The 22,344-nt window shown below is 41.9% G+C and overlaps 1 protein-coding gene across 2 annotated transcripts; it reads right to left on the minus strand.

Annotated features, from left to right (window-relative positions):
• Positions 1–3,754: 3,754 nt before the first annotated feature.
• Positions 3,755–21,702, minus strand: LOC146613794 (KN motif and ankyrin repeat domain-containing protein 4-like). Of its 2 annotated transcripts, XM_085377606.1 has the most exons (10): positions 21,498–21,702; positions 16,353–16,431; positions 14,802–16,265; positions 13,682–13,757; positions 11,763–12,086; positions 11,502–11,586; positions 7,067–7,286; positions 6,836–6,978; positions 6,114–6,314; positions 3,755–5,339 (listed from the first exon to the last, which is right to left on the minus strand). In XM_085377606.1, exons 2-10 carry the CDS (start codon positions 16,369–16,371, stop codon positions 5,247–5,249), a joined length of 2,625 nt encoding a protein of 874 aa, XP_085233732.1. In that variant the 5' UTR covers positions 16,372–16,431; positions 21,498–21,702; the 3' UTR covers positions 3,755–5,246. The 2 variants fall into 2 exon arrangements, with proteins under 2 accessions (XP_085233732.1, XP_085233731.1); XM_085377605.1 differs by lacking the exon at positions 3,755–5,339 and having other exon boundaries at positions 5,578–6,314.
• Between the last annotated feature and the right edge of the window lie 642 nt (positions 21,703–22,344).

Raw genomic sequence — 22,344 nt, forward strand, 5'->3', positions numbered from 1 at the left:
ATTTTTAAAGGTTACTAACTACATTTCGTGCTTTCTCTCTGGTTCAGAGGAAGGCCTTTCAGGGTGAGTTGTCTAACATTTCAAGGTGTAGTTGAACACAGTTGATTTGAGAGGTTATGTATTTATCTGACCTTCAACACCCCTGAGGTTTAGTTAAAGAGCAGCAGGTTTGCAGACTGAGCGAAGTAAAAAATGAGACAAAGAGTATTCAGCTTGTTTTCTTAGAGCAGGGAGAGTTAGAGGGGAGTGGGTTTTACACAGAAGTTCTGTCTTCATTATTGTGGCTTGTTTAGATGTTAAATGGTTTGAGAAAAGCAATAGGCGGCCGCTTTAGGCAGCTGCAGCGTTATGTGGTTGACAAAATTCCTCGAGTGTTAATAATTTTATTTGATCACCTGCTTTTGACTGTGACAAATGTGCACAGAAATACACATGGGGTGCAGTGATAGCAAATTCACGCTGTTCTCCAGAGGACGGAGACAGTGTGCACTTGCCGAGCGTAAACACAAACAGCATGCATTTTCACCAACTGACAATGCAGCCATTCATTGTTTCAGGCAAGATACACACACGCGCACACTTGCACGCACGCACACAGTCTCCACTTTCTGCGATGGCCGATATCTGAGTGGACAGTTTTGGATAGCGCCATGTGGGAGGGCCCGGCCGGTGGCTGCATGTCTAGAAAGGCCTGTCATGTGATGTAACCGAAGAAACCGAAAGTCAGGGGGTGATGTAATGAGGGTGATACCAACTTGTTGTGTCAGTAAACATGCTTCATACTGGTCCCCCTCCCACATCTTTAACACATATACGCCACTTACAAACCTTAAAAGTCTAGTTGTGTGTATGTGTGTGTGTGTGTTCATTAATATGCATGTGTGCTAACGTTCATCCCACAGCCATATCTGAACTGTTTTGTATGCTCTTTGTTGCACAATCCTCTTAGAATGCCTTCTGTATTGTGTACTGCATGGAAGAAAACAGTGCGTGGAAACAGGTGTGTTAGTGAGTGTGTGAGCGAGTGTGACCGTGGAAAAGCTGCGAGGGTGCTTTTTGATTCATTGGTTTGTAAATATGTTTTCATAAAGTTTTTGATAATGTATTATATACTTATGTAAAAGAGAAGCTGTACATAAGATTTTAGATAAAGTGTTGACAGGTATATTAATTTATTTGTATAAAGGAGAGCACTGCATTCCCTGGTTGTAAAAAAAATCCAAATGATCCACCAAAGTGGTTTGTGTTGTTTCTTGCTGTGCATCATTTCGCATCCTCTTTTTTCTGTGCAAAATTTCTTTTGTTGTTAACCCTCACAAAATGTGGAGACCCTTCCCCCAAACCACCCGCATCTTTGCAACATTTCCCAACCTCAGTGTCAATGAGATGATTGAGTTTTGTTTATTTGTGCCTTTTTTTTTGTTGTTGTTGTTGTTGTTTTACTTCTTGCGTTTCCATGAAATAGATAGGGATCAGCCATCTACTGTACATGCAATGATGAACTGTGTTAAGACCAAACTGATTCCACTTTTTTGATTTCCTGTACTGGATTACTTTTGAATATCTCTATATATTGATATATAAAATATGATTGAAAACAGCCTGTGCTGTTGTATTTATTATTTCCTTTTGCAACACGTTTTTACCATTAAGGAGTTTTCAAACAAGGTGAGTTGCAAAATGAGTTGCTTTAGAGCTGCACAGTGTGATGCTTTTATACCAACAATAGTTCAAATGCATGTGATCCAAAAAGTGACACAACAAGTCTATTCCATAAGCCAGTAGGTCCCTGCTTTGAAGAATATATTAATGTATAAATTCATGTGATGTAGTTTTAATTATGCCAGTTTTAATTGATTTTGCATTAACTGCCCTACATTTACAAAACAGGTTTTTCAGTTGAATCTTTAATGCATTGAGTTAAATAGCTCTGATTGAACATTTTAGCTTTAGCTAGATTAGCAAGCACTTCAGTTCTCTAGCAATCTCTGGAAGCTGGGAGCAGTCATTTCAATTACAGTGGTGGAAATGATTACTTAATCCCCAGGTGAATTTGAAGTTTGCGGTCTCTAAGTTTTATAATATTTTAAAGACACAATGTCAAACAAATATTTCAAAAAATAAATAAAAGAAAATAAAAATAAAAACACTAGCAAGAGGAGTCTTAAAGCAAATATGTTTGGAACAACAGTGTTTTGATTACAAAAGCTAACAGACAAGGCAGGTTTAAGAGAAAAAGAAAATCCAGAAAAAACACCTTACATAAACAGTAGTAATTGGTTTCCATGTCATTGAGTGAAATAAGTATTTGATCCCCTGCAACCTGTGTGAATTCTGTGTCCCACAATTTGGCCACCATGTCTGGAGGAATAAAAATACTGAGTATGGTTGAAAGAACACCATGTTCACAGTCAAGCACAGAAGTGGAAAAATTCTGCTTTGGGGCTGTTTTTCTGCTAAGGTTACAGGACGACTTCACAGCATTAAGGGGCCAATGGATGGGGCCATGCACTGTGAAAACGAGAACTTCCTTCCCTCAGCCAGAACACTGAAGATAATTTGTGGTTGGGCTTTCTAGCATGACGATAACCCAAAACATATCAACAAGGCAACAAAGGCGTGACTAAAGAAAGAGCTATTAAGCTCATGAACTACAGCCACCCCGCCCAGGAGTTAGCCAAAATCGCTCCTGAGATGTGTGCAAACCTGTTGACCTGCAACAAACATGTTACCCCCACCAGGTACTTAGTCACGTTTTGCTTGAAGATCAATTACTTATTTCACTCAGTGACATGCAAATCAATTCATAACTTTAAGTATTCTGTCTCTCTCCATTAAAATGAATGAGGTATAACTCTCAGAAACATTAAACACTTTTTTTTTTTACCTCATTTTGGTTTTCTGATCCACATTTATTGTTTGTTTCAGTCTCTCGCTACCCTTTTCCAGATGCTGCAAACAGATGGTAGACGTGAGTTTAGCTTAGTATGCGGCACCTGAGGACTCTGATATTTTTTCTGGGATTTAGTTGAGATCAAAAACAGAGCTAGAGGTGTGTATTTATATTAAGCTTTCATCAAGTCCTCAGAAAGACCCTAAATCAGTGCTAATGCTGTCGCTGCACTTCTGCTACTAGTTCTATCCCTTGTATACATCAATATGTGTCATACATGTATTCAAACCCCATTCACATTTTGCACACTTTTGATTTTTTAAATAAAACTGGAATTTTTCTAAAAGTCAAATTATACTAAGTTGCAAATGTAATTAAAATCAAAATCAGAGGTTTCTCAGCACAAAAGGATTCCAAGCCTTGAGTCAGTACTTTTGGCATGTCTCCACAAGTTTTAAAAACCTGGATCTTGACTGTCCAGTCTTTTTGGCAGTTCCAACCAAGCTAAATCCATAATGTAGGAAAGTGTGCAAAACATGGAGGAGTTGCAATCATTTCTGAAACAAATGCAAATGCTAAGTTTAGCCCTACCGCATTATATTTGGCGAACTAGCAGCACAAGCTAACAAGCAGGGAAACCACAAACAGTGTCTGCTAATAAGTGCTTTTCATTTTACCTTTTATGTGAACCACACGGAGCACAAGTGTTGTCTGTGGAAGCTGCAGAAATATCAGCATTAAGTTGGATAACATTATTAGTTCTTATTAGCTGAAATACTCTACAGACTGTACCAAATGAAGCCATGCTGACAATCACTCTGTATTCAGTGATTCATCAGCAGACAGAGAAACTGTAGCAGATAAATCCAGTCCATTATCATTATTAAACTGAAGCCAGCAAATGCTTTCAGACTGCACAGACGCCCCCCTCCATTGTTGTATCACACCCCCTCAGGGTGTTATGGAATAGGTATGTTTTATTAGTCCACTGTTCCCTGCAGACAAAAAGAGGTGTCACAGACATTTTTATCCCTGCACAAAGGCTGAAATGAGCACTGTTACTTGCTGTAACCCGCTTCTTTGAGTGGGGGATGGGGGACGCGCACCTATGCAGTCATGTGACATGCGTATGTGTGTGTGTATCCACAGTTACATGTTATCATCTCTTTGAAACACTTTATTCTGACAGAGCATTTCCATACCGGCCTCCTTTTTTGTTATTTCTACATACGGATACATTTCACTAATAGAAAAGATGCCCATTCCATCTCAGTCTGCCACATCTTTCTCGCTTTCTGACGATTTATAGTTGCTCGTGGTCATTACAGCAGGACAGCCAGTCAGCTAGAATGGAAGAAATCCTCAGGGGAAATGAAGAACCCGTGCCCTGTCACACAGAAATCCAACGCCTTCGCCATCTATGCAATCCCTTTTTTGTCTTATCTCACAAACATAATCTCAGCTCTGTGCACAAAAAAACAACACAGTGCCCCTTGCTGTTTCCCAGGGGGCTCGAGGAAACAAAGGCCATTCAAACAAATCTGATTTCACAACTGACTGAGCATTCCTAGGTGACATACAGCTGGAGTGCAGGTGAATCTCACACGTTGTCCTCTCACACACCATGTTCCGTCTGTCACACTTGAAAGAGATTATATCTACTTCCTTGTACGTGAGCGTTTTTAGGTTCGCCTCCGCTGTAGCTTTCTGTAGGGGGGATTCTTATTATGTTTGAGTTGGCTGGATGTTGGCGGTGATGCTGAAATGGATGAGCTGCGCCACCTCCTGGGCGACTTTGCCACTGCATGTTGCTCGTTTCAAACAATGAAATATCATCGCTTTTCTGTTATTTTATTAAAAACAGGCGTTGCATACATCAGTGTAGTTTTTACCAACGTGTGAAATAAACAAACTGGTCGATCGGCTCCAGGGATTTGTTTCTGTTTCGTTGGCATGCAGTATTTTGAAAGTATTTTATTGAAATGGTGCTTAGAAATGCTGAGAATTCCCCTTGGAAACATACAGGTAGAATCTTCTTACAAACCAATTTTTAGATACAACAAACATAATAAATATTCTTTCCATTGCATAGTTTGCAGAGCGAAGCTGCTGCACGGATGTGCAAAGATCAGCGATAATCTTAAACATCTATGGTAAAGACAAAATAAAAACACCAGATCATTGCATGCTGCCCTAGCAACCATCATCTGCCTCACTTACTCATGCAGTACAGCCTCATTGTAATATCATCCCATTCAGCGCACCAGCTGTCACTAGTCCAGATTTCAGAAAAAAAAGCCCGCGTTTGAAGCGCTACTCAGTGAGAGGATCTGACATGTGAACAGATCCACTTCTACAGAGCTCGAGCTTTAGCATGGGCCTGCAGCAGGGCAGCTGTATCGGCGTGGGAACCTTGCATGGCGATGGAAAGCGCAGTTTGACCTCGCTGGCAAACAGGAAACAAAGAAAAAAACAACATTTCAGCTTAGAGTGCAACATTAATGTGACTGATTCTGGGTCCCCAGATGGTGAACCCTTGAAGAATTTGGTGATTTCCTGACTTTGTTATCATCTGATTGTTAAGTTAACATTATTTGTGTTACCGCACAAAACTGTTGGCGTTTCTGTAGGCCATATAAATTCATTTTTCCACAGTTTAATCAGTCTAATTAGTGTGGGTTTAGGTGAGACATTCTCTCACAGTCTACCTTTAAAGTACACTCTTAAGTGTACTTTAAAGGTAGACTGTCACAAGCAGAAGAGAGATTTGCCCCCGTTGCTCTTTCCCTGCCTCCACTTGCTCCGCATGGCACAGATATTGTACTGTTAGCGGATTAGCTCCTCTCAGCCCAGGGAGATTTGTCTTACTGTAGCCTTGATTAATCCTGGGGAAGCTCTATTCTGCTACATCCAGACTGTCAGTCCACTCACATCCACAGTGTGTGTCAACACATTCAAGCTTTCACGCATCTAAGCTGCTTTTCTTTGCATTCAGTGATGTGAATGCTAAGATAGATGTGCCATTTTGTTAACAAATGGAGGTGAATCATCACATGAATTCAGTGTCCTAAAATTGAATTTTAATGGGTATGATGCCCAGACTATTGTTGCATCACAACATTATGATCCAGTTCACTGTGATCCCTGAAAATGACCACAGAAAAGAGTTTGCCAGCATTGTTTCCCAGGTTACATGATGATTTGTTTGATGTGGTCTTACCTTGTCAGTCAGAGTGAGATCACACTGGCTTCTCTCCAGCAGGAGCCTTGCGATGTGCGTGTGGCCCCTCTCAGATGCGAACATCAGCGCTGTGGTTCCCTGGCTGTCCTGGATGTTAGCGTCTGCCCCACAGCTAAGCAGCAGGCGAACCATCACAACTCGGCCATGTCTCACTGCCAAGTGCAGAGCTGTTTGGCCCGTCTGTGTGGAGAGGGAGAGAGTGTGAGGCCCAGACCAAGAATTGTTCAAATCTCCTCTTTCTTCTTCAGCTTTCATTCTTTATCTTTTAGTAGTCAGTGTCTTACTAACCTCAGTTTTATAGGGACAAGCCAGCAACTCCAAAGATAGGTATACATGCATACCCAGGTCTTTCAAACTGTTCATAACAAAGCTGAATGTGCAAACCCTTTACCCCAGTTTAAGATATTCCTGATGACATCATCTGCTTTCTCTGAATTTGAAAATCTCCTCCCAGAGCCACAGAAGACATCATACAGAAGTCTCAGTATGAACTCTGTCACTGATCATTTTTTCTTGTGTAAAATCTACCAAGTGATTCATTAATAATGGATGTGGTTAGGTATAGCTTTCCGTTCACTGCCTAGAAAATAGTACAAACCAGCACAGGGTGCTATAGGAGGGAGCTGCGCTGCCATCTCACACTGATATCCCCCTCCTCCCCTCCTCATCCCTATTACATTTGTTCTTATTGCTTGTGGTACCTTGCTGGAGCGAATGTTAATGTTGCCCTGCTCCATTAGTTTGCGGACAACTTCCATTCCGCCGGGTCCATCAGGGGCTGTCAGCGAGGCCAGCATCACAGCCGTGTAGCCAGAATTGTTCTGAACGTTCACATCGCTGACACCTGTGGCACAGGGAAGATGTCAGACGTTTTTAGTACTAACAAATGTTATATTACAATAGCTTCGACAACACGGTTACCTATATGTTACCTGTATCCAGGATCAGGGTGACAATGCTGTAGTTGCAGTGGGAGACGCTGTAATGAAGCACTGTGTTCCCGTTGTCGTCCGCCAGATTGACTAGAAAGGCCAGCAGGGAGGGTGTTTCCTTCTTTATGTGTTTCAGGTATGCAGCCACCCTGCTGGCCTCAGAGGCCTCCTCTGCTGCTGCACTGAACCAGTGCTGGAACAACACAACCAGGGCCTTCCTCTGGAAAATATATGAATAAGAACGATTCCTGGTGAAGCATGAATTTAATAACATATATTACATGTTTAGAACATTTAGCAGTCCTGCTTTAAAGAAATATGTGGTACACATGTCCTCTTTCTGAGGACAAGTTTTGCATTTTTATTGTTTAAAGTTTATCTGATAAAGACATCATATCCAGTAGCGTTAATGCTGCTCTGTGGCTGAGTAGTTGCTTTTCTGCCCACCTGTAGAATATAAAATATAAAACATTCTCTCTTTGAAGCCCCTCTGTGGGGCTGGGAAAAGCCAATATAGCAGTGCTGCAAACTGCAGCTCCTTAAATGGCACCTCATGACCAATGTTCCCTCTAAGCTGCGCGTGTGCGCAATTGCGCACTGCTGGCACGGTCAGAAAATCTGCGTTGCATACAAAAAAAATCTAACCTGAATTGAAATTAAAATCAATACTTTAACAATTCTGTTTTGCAGTGTTAGTCAGTGAGTGACTGGCTGCTCCAGTATGGGATTAGAACGATGCCACTTTATCCCATAGTCCAACCAAGAATGCGATTCACATTCGCACATACGCGGTTAATCAACGTCGTCGACAAGCTATGACAGCGTCCTTATGTGCCGACACCGGTGTTTTAGCTAGCAAAGCGGCGTGGCTGATGTGGAGTGAAGCCACGTTAATGACAACATGTAGAACCATTGGAGATGTGAGCAGGACAGACGGAACAATTGACGGAAAAAAAGTGTGGACTTTATACCAGTTTTTAAATTGTGTTGATCGGCCACGTAAAACCAGAGTTATGATAAAAATATCTGCAGTGTTTGGTTTTCTTCCTGAATACTGTCATTGTTTATATTTGCTGCGGGAAGAAACGGTAAAAACGGCGTTTTATAAGGAAAGCGCTTGAAAGCGCTCTCCGCCTGTGAGCAAAAACAAAACCCAAAAAACCCCACCCTTTCCTATTGGTTGAAAAATGTACCATGTCGACCAATCAAAAAAATGATATGGCAGCATGGCATTTAGTTGTTTAGGAAGGGGGAAGTTTTGGAGTGACGGCGATGTTTTGAGATGTGAGAGATTTGAGACGTTTAGCGCAAATCTTGTTTAGTTAGTGTGTAGTTAGTGTGTAGTGTAGTCAATAGTTTTGTTGTGTGTGTCAGAACAATGAGGCGACTGCTGAATGTCACAGGTGTTACAGGAGTGATACATCTCCTGTTGTCAGGCCTGCAGGTATCAGGCTGTTGTTCTCCTTTATCTCATAGTGGACAGAAATTATTTTCTGGAGTGGCACAAATAATTTGTGTGGCATCAGATTTGATGCAGAACACCTGATTGTTCTGTAAATAGTTTGAAATGTTTATTTTAAAAAAAAAACACCTTGGCTGCATTTTTAGGTAAACAGCTGCAAAAAACTTTGTTGTTTGCATAACTCATTTACTTTTTTGAAGAAGTAACTATATAATTAATTGCCCAACATTGGTCATTATATACTGTATTTTGCAGACAGAGAGTTACAGGACTCTCTCCCAGACCACAGACTCATACTCATAAAACAATTTAGAGCTTTATATAAAAAGGAAGAAAAAAAGAAATAAAGTTTTGTTTTCAAAATTGGAGTTCAAGTTATTTTTACTTCCAATAGTGTTAACATACTAGACAGGTCATGAACAAGATTTTTTTTTAAATGGGCTAAAGCAGTTAATTAAAAGTAGTCTAACATAAATGTAAATGCTGTAATTTGATTATTTTAATAAACCATGTACAGTGGGGCAAAAAAGTATTTAGTCAGCCACCGATTGTGCAAGTTCCCCCACCTAAAATGATGACAGAGGTCAGTAATTTGCACCAGAGGTACACTTCAACTGTGAGAGACAGAATGTGAAAAAAAAATCCATGAATCCACATGGTAGGATTTTTAAAGAATTTATTCGTAAATCAGGGTGGAAAATAAGTATTTGGTCAATAACAAAAATACAACTCAATACTTTGTAACATAACCTTTGTTGGCAATAACAGAGGTCAAACGTTTACTATAGGTCTTTACCAGGTTTGCACACACAGTAGCTGGTATTTTGGCCCATTCCTCCATGCAGATCTTCTCGAGAGCAGTGATGTTTTGGGGCTGTCGCCGAGCAACACGGACTTTCAACTCCCGCCACAGATTTTCTATGGGGTTGAGGTCTGGAGACTGGCTAGGCCACTCCAGGACTTTCAAATGCTTCTTACGGAGCCACTCCTTTGTTGCCCGGGCGGTGTGTTTTGGATCATTGTCATGTTGGAAGACCCAGCCTCGTTTCATCTTCAAAGTTCTCACTGATGGAAGGAGGTTTTGGCTCAAAATCTTACGATACATGGCCCCATTCATTCTGTCCTTAACACGGATCAGTCGTCCTGTCCCCTTGGCAGAAAAACAGCCCCATAGCATGATGTTTCCACCCCCATGCTTCACAGTAGGTATGGTGTTCTTGGGATGCAACTCAGTATTCTTCTTCCTCCAAACACAACGAGTTGAGTTTATACCAAAAAGTTCTACTTTGGCTTCATCTGACCACATGACATTCTCCCAATCCTCTGCTGTATCATCCATGTGCTCTCTGGCAAACTTCAGACGGGCCTGGACATGCACTGGCTTCAGCAGCGGAACACGTCTGGCACTGCGGGATTTGATTCCCTGCCGTTGTAGTGTGTTACTGATGGTGACCTTTGTTACTTTGGTCCCAGCTCTCTGCAGGTCATTCACCAGGTCCCCCCGTGTGGTTCTGGGATCTTTGCTCACCGTTCTCATGATCATTTTGACCCCACGGGATGAGATCTTGCGTGGAGCCCCAGATCGAGGGAGATTATCAGTGGTCTTGTATGTCTTCCATTTTCTGATGATTGCTCCCACAGTTGATTTTTTCACACCAAGCTGCTTGCCTATTGTAGATTCACTCTTCCCAGTCTGGTGCAGGTCTACAATACTTTTCCTGGTGTCCTTCGAAAGCTCTTTGGTCTTGGCCATGGCGGAGTTTGGAGTCTGACTGTTTGAGGCTGTGGACAGGTGTCTTTTATACAGATGATGAGTCCAAACAGGTGCCATTCATACAGGTAACGAGTGGGGGACAGAAAAGCTTCTTACAGAAGACGTTACAGGTCTGTGAGAGCCAGAGATTTTCCTTGTTTGAGGTGACCAAATACTTATTTTCCACCCTAATTTCCGAATAAATTCTTTACAAATCCTACCATGTGAATTCATGGATATTTTTTTTCACATTCTGTCTCTCACAGTTGAAGTGTACCTCTGGTGCAAATTACTGACCTCTGTCATCATTTTAAGTGGGGGAACTTGCACAATCGGTGGCTGACTAAATACTTTTTTGCCCCACTGTAACTTGGATGGATTCGATGCTGGCGTGACCACAGTGCACACGTCTGCTGTTGCTCACAGTGGTCCAAGGGGTCGCTCAGGGAGTTTGTGTGTTCGCTCAGACACGTGAAAAATTAGAGGGAACATTGCTCATGACAAATCCCTTAGATGTCTATGTTAAAATATCTGACTCTAGATCAGAAAACAAAACATGTTAACAACCTGGTCCGTTTACGAATGCAATGAATTATGGTTTAGCCTTGTTAGCAATGCTAGCTAGCTGGTGTTAGCATTGCATGATAACTCCTCCGAGCTACCCTCGTGTCTTAATTTGGTATTGTTCAGCTGCCAAACTCAAAAATCCAAAATGATAGTCAACAATCAAATGATTTACATCATTGTAGCAAGATTCAACTTTTGAAATGCAACATGTCCCAATAGAAGCAAGTTCACGGGCGCGGTGATTGCAATCCACTTCAAAACAAGGCAATGAAGTAACAAATAGAACCACAAAGAAGGAAAAAATGGTGTTGCCAGCTCTGTGCCTATTTTTTTTTAACCTTATTAAACTCTGTTTAGTGTCTGTTCGTTCTGGCGTAAAGGGTTCTGCAGATACCTCAGTTCCCAACCTGGTACTGCAAACTGTTCAGCAGGCATTTATACTGCATGTCTCTATGTGGACAGATTTTTGTCAGCATGATAGGATGACAACCGTCCAAGATGTTTATTTGGCTGGGTTCTGAGAACTCATTTGTGTCTCTGCTGGTGTGATCACACAGTAGTGTCTATGTAGTGCACAGACATATTTTTAACGCAGTAAATGAAAGAAAAATTTCATATCTTTTTAAATTTAATCTCTAGTCTTGACTGCTTACCATGTCATCATTGGGGTTGTCCATGTTGTCCATGTGATTATTAAGGAAATGACAGGCAGAAATAAAATCTGCATTCACTGCTTCTCTGGAAGAGGAAAAAAATGTGTATATGTATGCTCAAGGAAGGTCATAATAGAGCAACAGTTCACTTTAAAACATGAGGAACATATTATATTATGATCAGATGAAATTAGCTTCCTGCGGAGTGCAATTACATCTTCCAAACAGACACCGATTGGGTGTTTGTTGAGGTCCTCTCACCTGCCTTTGGTGGTTGTTTCCGAGCCAGAGTTTCCCTCCATCTGTTCTCCTGAGGGCTGTGTTTTCATCTTGGCCGTTTTCTCTGTAGCCCTAGCTACTAGAGATACATCACCTCCATCTGTCCCCCCAAAACCTGTTCCTTCCAGTTTCATCTGTCTGCCTGGGTCAATTTGCTTCTCTTCTTCCATTCTTCTCTTCTCTGTGTCTGCATCCAGCTGGGCAGGAGCCACCTCCCTAGGAACTGTGCTACTGTTCCTCTGCTCCAAATCATCATGGACACTTTGGCTCATACAGGCCTGATTTTTAGTGGCAGTCTCATTGCTTCTATAGAAAAATGAAAGAAAAAAAAAAGAGGTACATGTTAAATGTTACAACTGCTTCTACACTTTTGGTTTGTTTTTTTATTTCGGTGACAGAGGTTGGTGAACTTATACATAGTAAATCTTGTGAATTTGCTTAATTATCTCAAACCAATGACTAGTCTGAATGTCTTATGTATGTTTAGGGGAGTCAGAGGCTGAGAACCCTTATACAGTGCATACAGAAAGTATTCACAGCACTTCACTCGTCCATTGGTCAAAATTCAACACATAATACTCCATAATGGCAAAGTGAAAAAGTGTGCTTAAATTTTTTTAACATTTATTAAAAATAAAAACCAAATATATAACATGAACATAAAGATTGTAATTATATAAAGATCTAAGGAAGGGTCCAGATACATTTCCGGACCATTAAAGTTCCCAATGAGCACAGTGGCCTTTGAAACCACAGGAGTCTTCATAGAGGCCAATGGGGTAGAAAGGTCACCTCTCTGACCAAAAACCTGATTGTCACTCTCCACAGAGCACCAGCGTTGCTCTGTGGAGAGAGGAAAACCTTCCAGAAGGACAACCATTTCCGCACCACTCCACCAATGAGACCTGTTGGGTAGAGCAACCAGTCTAAAGTCAATCCGCAGTAAAAGTCACATGAAAGCCCACCTGGAGTTTACCAAAAAACATCTGAAGGGCTCTCAGACCACAAGAAACGAAATTCTCTGGTTCACACATTAAACTTTTTGGCCCGAAAGCCAATTGTCATGTCTGGAGGAAACCAGGCATCGCTCATGACCTGGCTAATACCATCCCTACAGTGAAACATGGTGGTGGTAGCATCATGCTGTGGGGGTGCCTTTCAGCAGCAGGAACTGGGAGACTGGTCAGGGTTGAGGGAAAGATAAATGCAGCATTGTGCAGAGACATCCTTGATGATAACCTGCTTCAGAGTGCTCTGGACCTTGGACTGGGGCGAAGGTTCATCTTCCAACAGGACAACTACCCTAAGCCCACAGCCAACATAACAAAGGCGTGGCATCAGGACCCGTCTGTGACCGACTTGAACCTAATTGAATATTGCTGGAGAGATCTGAAAATGGATGTGAACAATGTTGCCTTCCAACCTGATGGAGCTTGAAAGGTTGTTCAAAGAAGAATGGGAGAAACTGCCCCAAAATAGGCGTGCCAAGCCTGAGGCATCATACTCAAAAAGACTTCAGCATGTAGTTGCTGCCAAAGTGGTTGGTGCTTCAAGAAATATTGAGCAAAGGCTGTGAATACTTTCCTGCTTGTACAGTCAAGGAGATATTTTACTTGAATTGTAATGCTGAACCAGAAAACACATTCCTATATGGCTATTTTATTGTAGATGAATGAAATAAACATACTTGTGAGGCTTTGAAATATGGTTTATGATCACTGTGTCATTTTACAATACAGGAGCTGCCTCTTTCCTCCCCTTAACTGACAACAGGGAGTGGTACTCATATTTCAGACTTAAATCATGATGTTTTTCTGTGTCGGGACTGTACAGAACCTCAAATCAAATAACCGACAATCATAACATTTAGGGTTGCTAAAGTCAGGGAGTTATTTACTAACCCTTCTTTAACACCCCCAGAATGTAGGTTTTTCGACGTCTGGGCACATCCTTCTGTCTGCAGGATGGATTTAGAGGCTACACAGAAGACAAACACAAAGGATATGATGAAATGTCAGCATTACATGCTCCTCATTAGATTCAATGGCCTGTTTATGTTTGCATAAACCATTTCATCACTGCTAAAGCTAATTGTAATGCTGCCTGTAAATCCAAGAGCAGTTTCCTTCTAATCCATCTGTCTCAGTTTTATGATGCAATGTCTTTTAAAGTAAATGGTGACTCAGTTTGAGCTTCAAAACTGACTACAAGCAAACCTTTCGCTTATCAGCTTCCTCTTACTCAATTTGTCATCGTCCTGGGTTTTAAAATTTTTGTTATGGTCTTGGAATTCTTCTTCTTATTTAACCTTCTTTTGGTTCTCAGTTTGATCATTTCTCTTTATTCTTGTTTGACACATTCAGTCTTAGTTCTTTGTTTCAGTTTCTGGTGATTTTCGAGTATTCTGCCTTTGGTTTATTTTGTCTTCCCCTCTTTGTCAAGTTTGCATGTTTAAGTCTATCATCTCTGTTCAATTCCTTTCTCGCTTGTGCTTTATATTGAGTTCTTGTCCTTGTCTCGTCCTCCCTGATTACCTTATTACCTTTTGTTTTTTTTACTTAGTCTCCCCGTATCGTTCCCTGAATAATAATTCCTCATGCCTCCTGGTAATTTGCTTTCCTTAGCTTTGCTTTCTGTTTTTGTACCGTGCAAACCTTTAGACTAGTCAGCATTAAATGCTGGCCTTATCTCACCTCCATCTCCTGTGTGCTACATTTGGGTTCACAAAAAAACTAACCTCATTCCATGATACATGATACAAAGGTTCATACAGCTAATGAAATGCTGTTGTTGTTAACAATTATTAGATGAAAATTATTCTTATTCTTTGCACTACACAAAGCTCTGCCGACTCACTTCCAACTTTCAGATTTGGCTGACCCTATTAAACCCAGTGGGATTTCTTATACAAAAACAATAACACTGATCCTGGCTCACTTTGACTTCAGTGTTACTATTATTAACTCTGAAATGTGGCTTCTGTTATCTTCAACTGTATAGCTACCTGCTGAATCTTCTTACCGTCACTGTCTCCATGTTGTTTGTGGCAGGACATGAGGATGTCGACAAGTCCCATCATCTCCTGCTGCAGAGAGTTGACTTTGGGATCTGGGTGCTTTAGATGCTTGCCCTCTTTTCCTGATTCACTCTCTGTGCACAAACACTTCCACTGCTGCTCCAGCAGACTCTTTATCTTCTTTATGTGATGGATCACCTCAGCTGTGTCTGTACCTTCAGAAACCAGTGGACGTCTTTCAGACAATGTTGAACTGACCGCAGACTTGTGTTGCTGCCTTGTTTGATCGTTTGCATTAACCGCTCTTTTACTACTAAAGCAAGGTGCTTTATCATACTCTGATCTCACTACCGTCTCATCTCCATCCTGATCTACCACCACCCTCTCTGCACGGACCCACACCGCAGGATTCTTAATGAGGTGTTCTATCTTCTCGTCTTTCCTTTTGCTTTCCTTTTGCTGCTCCTTCAGCAGCCCTGACACTCTCTGGAGCTCCAGGCTAGTCTCGTGGAGCTTCTGCTCCAACACAGCTACTTTGGCTTGCAGGGAGGTCACTGTCAGCAGCTCATCCAGATCTGTACTAGTCCTCCACTCATGCGTAGGATTGGAGTCATCTTGGCTGACACTGTAATTTCTAGGAAATATACTGTGACTTTCATGCTGAAGTCCTCTCAATACTTTGCTATTGTGAGAGGATGTACCAGGATCTGTGGTGCCGTTCATTGTGGAGGGATGGTCACGTGGACTCAGTCCCAGACGAAGTCTTTCTCTTTCCTCCTGGAGGATGCAGATCTGCGCTCTGAGCTCAGGAATGACCCTCACTTCCATCTCAAGGTCCCCCACTCGTTCGAGGGCTTCAGTGAGGCGCCTCAGCAGACCTGAGCAGTCCTGTGGCCGAGGGCTGTCCGAAGAGTGGAACACATCTTCATATGAGATGTTTCTTCCCCCAAGGTGATCCTTTGAACTCCAGACGCTGCTGTGGTCATCTGTAGACTCTGACCCTTGTCTCAGTAAAACCGTAAGTGGCAGACTGGAGGCACGGAGGAGATGGGGTCTGATATGTTCCCCTAGAGGTTGCTCATCAAACTCCTTGATTCTGGCTTCCATCTCTGCCAAAGATTTAAACCCTGTGGGGGAAACAGGTGGCCTGTGATCATATGCCCAGGAAGTATAGCCATGATGATGATGGGCGTCTGACAATCGAGACCTGGGGCCAAGAGCTCCGGTAGATCCCCAGGGGCTCGGGCGGTAGCCACACCCAGAAGTATTGAGGTGCCTTGGTAAAGTGCTTGCGCGCACTTCCTTGCTTCTGCGCTGAATGGGAATCCTTTTGATGGTGTTCCCTTTCTCTATGTCGTCTACATATTTCAGAAAATCCAGGTCAAGTCGGAAGCCATAAGGGGTTTCCACTGAATATGGGGGCTTCTCCTTGATTCCGTTCTGTGCTGTTTTACAAGGTGCAAAATTCCCTGCAAAAATTACAAACAGTAAGTGAGCATGCATTTCAAATAAATATCAGATTCAGTGAACTTCTGAAGCAAAAAACCTTTTTCTACCATTTTGTGTTGCCATCATTTGTTCTCCTTAGTTCTCCAAAAAATGTGTTGACACATTATCTGATTGGACCTCGGGCATCTGACAAGAAAAAGGAGGACTAAATTAAGCCAACAACATATGAGAAACCTGTTTCTGCATTTTTACAAGTGGTCGAAGTGATTATTGTGTGGTTATATAATAATGTAATGAGCATATTGCAGATTTCAACATTTTGGCTCTGACATTGACTTGAGGTTTATTTGTGGTGCGTTTGGTGGCAGACTCAGTCCAAGTTTTGCGACCAGACGGAATAGCAATCATCCTTGTTTGTGCTCCACACACAATATGCTCATTCATTCACCCACATGTAGTGAGTGGATAACAAAACACAAACATTCAATTACGCCGAAGTACTTTTTCTCTCTCCCCCTCTCTTATTCTCTTCTCTTCCCAAAGTTTTCTATTTTTTCTCACACTCTTGCTGCTTCATTTCTTCCGTCCACCAGGCAGCTATTATTCAACAGTGGCAGGCCTGATCTTCACTTGATTACAGCCCTGCCATCCAGGACGAGAGCTGAAAATAGCTTGAGACTGTTTAGCCCAGCAGCTATGGCCAGCAGTGCAAAATAAACTCCTACAGACATAAATACAGACAGTCATTGTTCTGACTCAATACTTTCCAGCCTTCCTTCTCTCCCTGTGCCTCCTACTAGTTCTACAGTTTTCTTTCAGAGAGTTTGTTTTTCTATCACCGAACTATCTAGAACTTCATCGTTCACCTTGGAAAGTGATGTATTTTTACAGTGCAACGCTCTACTGCCTTTTTAATATACTGGCGTGCCCTTCTCCTCTTTTATATCACTCCTCCCCCGCCTCCCTCTCTCAGCATCTCCCCCTCTTAAATCTTTACCTCTTCCCGCCTCCCACGTTTCCCCTCCTCTCTCCTGACCACCAGCCTCTGCGGCTGCTTGCTGTCCTCTTGAGGCACGGCGGCCACCAAGCCACAGCCCCAAACAATGTCAGCTATGCAGTAAACAGACAAACACCACCGAATGTCCCTGCTGGGAATTTTCACCTCTATCATTCACACACTCGTTGGTGGCCGGCAGTAAACGGCAAAGAAATGTGCAAATTGCAGACAGCAATTTTGCAGAATAAAGTCTGCTCAGTATTGTGCCATGAATAACGGATAAATCAAAGATGACATGAAACAAATTAAAAAAGCAGTGTTATTTTTAAAAAAAGAAATTACTTGACGAGTATTAACAGTGCAGGGTGCAGAGAGAGATGACAAGCAACATTCAGGGAAGGTCCCCTATCAGTGTTTGGTACTAAAGTTTAAACTGTTTTGAGCTTCGTTTCTCCGACTTTAATAGCCAAAATCTCTTGCACGAACAGAATAATATAAACTATTCCTTTTTTTCCATCATATTCAGTTCTGTTACCCTTGCATATGTCTAACCACTGTATTAGATACTAAAACTACATTATTTACTGTTATTTTCTTGTGGCTTCCATGATGTTGAGAGGACTCTTTTAGGCCTCCGTCTGACAAGTCTAAGTTTAGCTCGTACATGTGGGCGTAAAGCTAAAGCACATGTCAGGCAGTGAGACCCAGATATGTCTTCATTTTAAAGGCTAATTGAAGACCATTCTGGTGCTCCAGATATACAGAAAAATCAAGAGGTACACAAGAAATATTTCCATAAAGCTAGTGTAGCATGAATAATAGAAAAAGAGCGTGCTGATTGCAAGCAGAGACTTCGCTATTGTCTCTGTCAATCAGCGCTGAAGCACAGAGCACCTGTTACTGCAGACATCCCGATCTCTCTGTTGACTCAGTTCAAAATATAAGCTGCTGGCTCGACTTCAACCCAATGACAACAAAAAATTCTTTTACAAGTAAAGAAGTTTTAGGTTCTCAATAAGAAATGTCTGGCTTACTTTAAGAAAAATATAAGCGTTTAGTACCTGCACAGAAAGAAATTGGTGGGGCTAAAATGCACTTTTTGATTTCTTATGAGTAGGCGGACATAGCAGCGCTGTATTTAACTTAAAGCCAGAGCTGGATCAAGTGACCCTGAATGCCCCCATAGTTACGCTGCAGTAGGCCTAGACTGCTGGGGGTTTCCCATGATGCACTTTTTTTTAAGCTTCAGTTACCCTTTTGCACGCACTGTGTTTATAGACCACTCTGCATTTAATCATTAGTTATTATTATTCTTGGACTCTCTTCCCAACTTGTCATGGTAGATGGTTCTGCTAGAGGTTTCTTCCTGGGGAAAGGCAGTTTTTCTTTCCCACTGTCGCCAAGTGCTTGGTCATGGGGGGGTTGTCTGATTGTTGGGGTTTTCTTTCTATTATTGTAGGGTCTTTACCTGACAATATAAAACACCAAGAGGTAGCTGTTGTTGTGATTTGAAATATTGGAGAAAAACATGAAAAAATGGAGAGACTTAAAATAGGTTATTACAGTGGTTGGAAGCAGCTAAATATGGTATACGTTCAATAAACAAGGTATACAGGCGCAAGAAAGAATGATTTATGCAGGATTCTGTGCAGTACCTCTCCAGTGATGTGAGAGATTTTAGAGTCACACAGAACGTCATAACTGGAAGTTACTGGTGCTAAAGGTGATTCTACAAGGAGCAAGGATACTAAAGTTTTCACAGGACTCTATACTATCCCGTCCTGTGAAAACGTTCCTTTTCATAACTGTACAGTTAAAACCTTTTTAACCTGGAGCCACGCTAGCTCTTTCCCTCCCACCTACCAGTCAAGGCTAGCTGTAGTTGAACATTTAAATGAGACTTGTAACTGTAAAGTACGGAACCCCGCAAGGGACATGGGAGAAAAAAAAAATTAAGACGGACTTTTGCGAGATCTCGCAAAACTTTTGCGAGATCCCTAGTTAGTTTTGCGAGATCTCACAAAAGTTCATCGTACTTTTTTTTTCTCCCATGTCCCTTGCGGGCTCCGTAGTAAAGTAATTATCTCCAAAAATGTCAAACTTTTAAAAACTGCATGTAGAATATTAAGCAATAGGAATGCCAGTTTTAGATGCTTTATTTTCAGTTTTCGAGCAAACAAAGGAGCTTCACACTGCTTGTTGTTGCCCGCAAGCCGTCCATTTTTACGCATAAATATAGACCCGAACATTTCTTCCTCACCAGGTTACCACAGAGGAAACAATATAGCAAAGTTAGGGTTAGGCATTTCCCAGGAGCCACTGCCCAACTCTCTCCACATTTCTGTGGCATAGGTTTTAATTGTCTGCGCCTGGAGGAGTAGGCCCACCTCACAGGAAACCCACGAAATGAAATGTAAAATATTTGCTTTACCCCAAACAGGCCCCAGCCGAACAGCAGTGCACAGCAGTCCTGCTACCTCCGCACATAATGAATTCAGTCCAAAGTCAAGCATTGCAATGGGCTCAAATTTTCTTAAAAATAAAATAAAAAATCAAGGCCTCCTTTATGTTCAGCTCTTGTTGTTTTTCGGCTGGAGGAACGCCACATTCTTCTCGCACAGCTATTTTCCTTTTACTTCAGTTTCTTTTTATCCTTGTGTGCCCACAACAGCTGCTCCCCTCCTCTGGGTGAGTGTGTCCTCTCTCATACAGACCTTAAGGCTCTCCCTGCATCAGCATAAACCTCATAATCACAACATGTCTGTCCACAGCATTCTTTACCAAAACCACAAGTTCAGTGTTCACTCATGATGTCAAATGGCTGCAGCCTCCCTATGTAGCAGCAGTAAACTGGACTAAAAGCTAATTTATTGTTGAAAGTAACAGGTCAAGATTTGCGGTTGTCATAGATGATAGCAAAACATTTCACCAGGCTCATCTTTAGCCATGTTAATCATGTGACTCTCTAAGGATGGTTACTGTTTCTCTTCAGAAATATTGAGGCAACGTTTTGGTGGATTGTTATATCCCCAGAGGAAGTGTCCTGTGTTTTTTGTAATATAGTGCAATATGATCAAGGTGATAACAACTGTTAGCTTGTTAGCATCTGGTTCAGACAATGCTCCGCCTACAAGCTGCTGAGCTGCTGCAATGGAGTCCATCTATTACTTATGGAATCAGTCCATGCATTTATGTTTTCTTGGGTTACTGAATATTACAGGAGTGGGGACCTCGTAGTCACATTGCCACCGACAACACTGTATTGCACACATTTTGACACAATTGTACTGCATACCAGGATATGAATATTTGTGAAGATTTAGGTGTTTCCTTACCTGTTAATAGTGAGATTAAATAACTTCAAACCACAGCTTTCTCCGTGCACTGAACCTATAACCTGTGTCTCTTTGCTTCTTTACTGTGTCTGTATATATGTGTCCACATGTTTTACTGTCTATGCTGTGTTCCCGGAAAAAGTCCTTCCTCTCCTCTAGTTTTTTGGCTGTACAGCCTGTGGTTTTTCCAACTCATAACTCTAACCCTCATCTTCTCTTTGGAGCTGATTTAGGAAGCAAAGCCAAGTGTTTGGGCTCAACCCCCTGAATCCCCCTCCCCATCCTATGTCTCCCTATTGCTCTGTTTTCCCTGTTTCTTTAAAACATATTTCACTGTCTCCTCAAAGTGTTCCTAGAAGTTTTTCAGGTTCTGTGATATCCCCTCCCATATGTTTTGTTTTGGTGCTTTTGAACTGCTGGACTTGCCCTGTTCCCATTCCAACAGCACCAGGGTCAGGGTTGCAATGAGTTGCAATGTGGCATTCAAAGCCTCACTGGATGGTATGTGGAGCCAAAGCACATTGGATAAAACAGTTGCCTGGAGCCTCACGCAAGGAAAAAACAATGATATGCTAACATAAGAAGGTTAAAATAGAAACATGGGCAATGCGGGCAATGAGTTTGTGTCTTCATTGCATAAGTAAAAGTGTAATAAAATAAAAGCGACATTTAATCTTTTGAATGCAAAGATGTTGTCCTGAAGAGCTGTTTAGTATTCTTACTTGACCCAGAAGTCCACTCCACACCATTTGTTAAATCCATTTAGAGTCAAAAGCTTTTCTGACCCTGAATTTAAATCAGCCAGTCCCTGATCGAAGACATTCAAGGTCATCTTTCTGCATCTCGGCTTTGATTAACTGTCTGATCCAACAGTCCTCAAATGCCTGCAAATATGGGATGAATATTATATCTGAGCTTACCTTGTGGCATGTTGAGCAGTTTCCCCCACTCTGTACCGCTGAACTGTGGGAGTGATTGCCAGATAGTCCACTACCGTCTGCTCTCAGCTAGTTCAGCCTGTCTGTCTCCTGAGAAGGCAGGGAGGTGCTGTCAGGGAGAGTGGCATGCCGCGGCTATTTGGTAAATGCCAACGTGCAGCCCTTGCCATAACAGAAGCTGGGTTTACTTGTGTGTAAAAGGGAGCAATGAGCAAGGAGGAGCTTGTGAACATGCCTCCTGTCCAACTAGACTGACAAGTGGGAGGCTAGACATAGACGATCACACCCACTCCTCCAGACAGCAGCCAATAGAAGTTCAGAGGTGCACAGGGCTTGGTGGCATTCACCGGGGTTAAGTCTCTCAGCGCATACCTCTCGTTCTGTAGGGATCCTCTTTCAGCCTGTTACTAGCATCTTCCTCTGAGAATCACCATCACATTGCGAAAATGGTAAACAGGCAGGTATTTGTACAACACTTTCTACACAGAGTGGCCCAGCAGAGCCCTTTTTCATCCCTTTATTTTAGTTAAGAGAGAAATACCAACATCTCAGTGACTGCTTAACTTTCATAGTCATCAGAGAATAAAAACTAGGACCACAGATGCTCCAAGAATGAATTCTTTCTGAGAAATATCACAACATTTTCTAAATTCATATGGTATCCATGACCTCTATAACTATTTTATAGGTATCCACTTGTAGTTCTGAGAAGATGCATTCTAAAGTGTTAACAGGGTTATAATTAGAGATGGCACAATACCACTTCTTTATGTCCGATATCATAAAATTGGATATCTGCCGATATCGATATGAATCCGATATAGTGTGT

The sequence above is a fragment of the Diplotaxodon limnothrissa genome, linkage group LG18 (genome assembly GCF_057381915.1).
Source record: "Diplotaxodon limnothrissa isolate DT_005_m linkage group LG18, D_limnothrissa_male_GT1.1, whole genome shotgun sequence".
Taxonomy (NCBI): Eukaryota; Metazoa; Chordata; class Actinopteri; order Cichliformes; family Cichlidae; genus Diplotaxodon; species Diplotaxodon limnothrissa.

Excerpts from the sequence above, each read along its gene's own strand:
- LOC146613794 (XM_085377605.1), bottom strand. Across the intron at positions 12,087-13,681 it reads TCTGGGGGTGTTAAAGAAGG|AAGCAATGAGACTGCCACTA; the intron begins GTTAGTAAATAA and ends ATTTTTCTATAG. Across the intron at positions 11,587-11,762 it reads GAAACAACCACCAAAGGCAG|AGAAGCAGTGAATGCAGATT; the intron begins GTGAGAGGACCT and ends TTCCTCTTCCAG.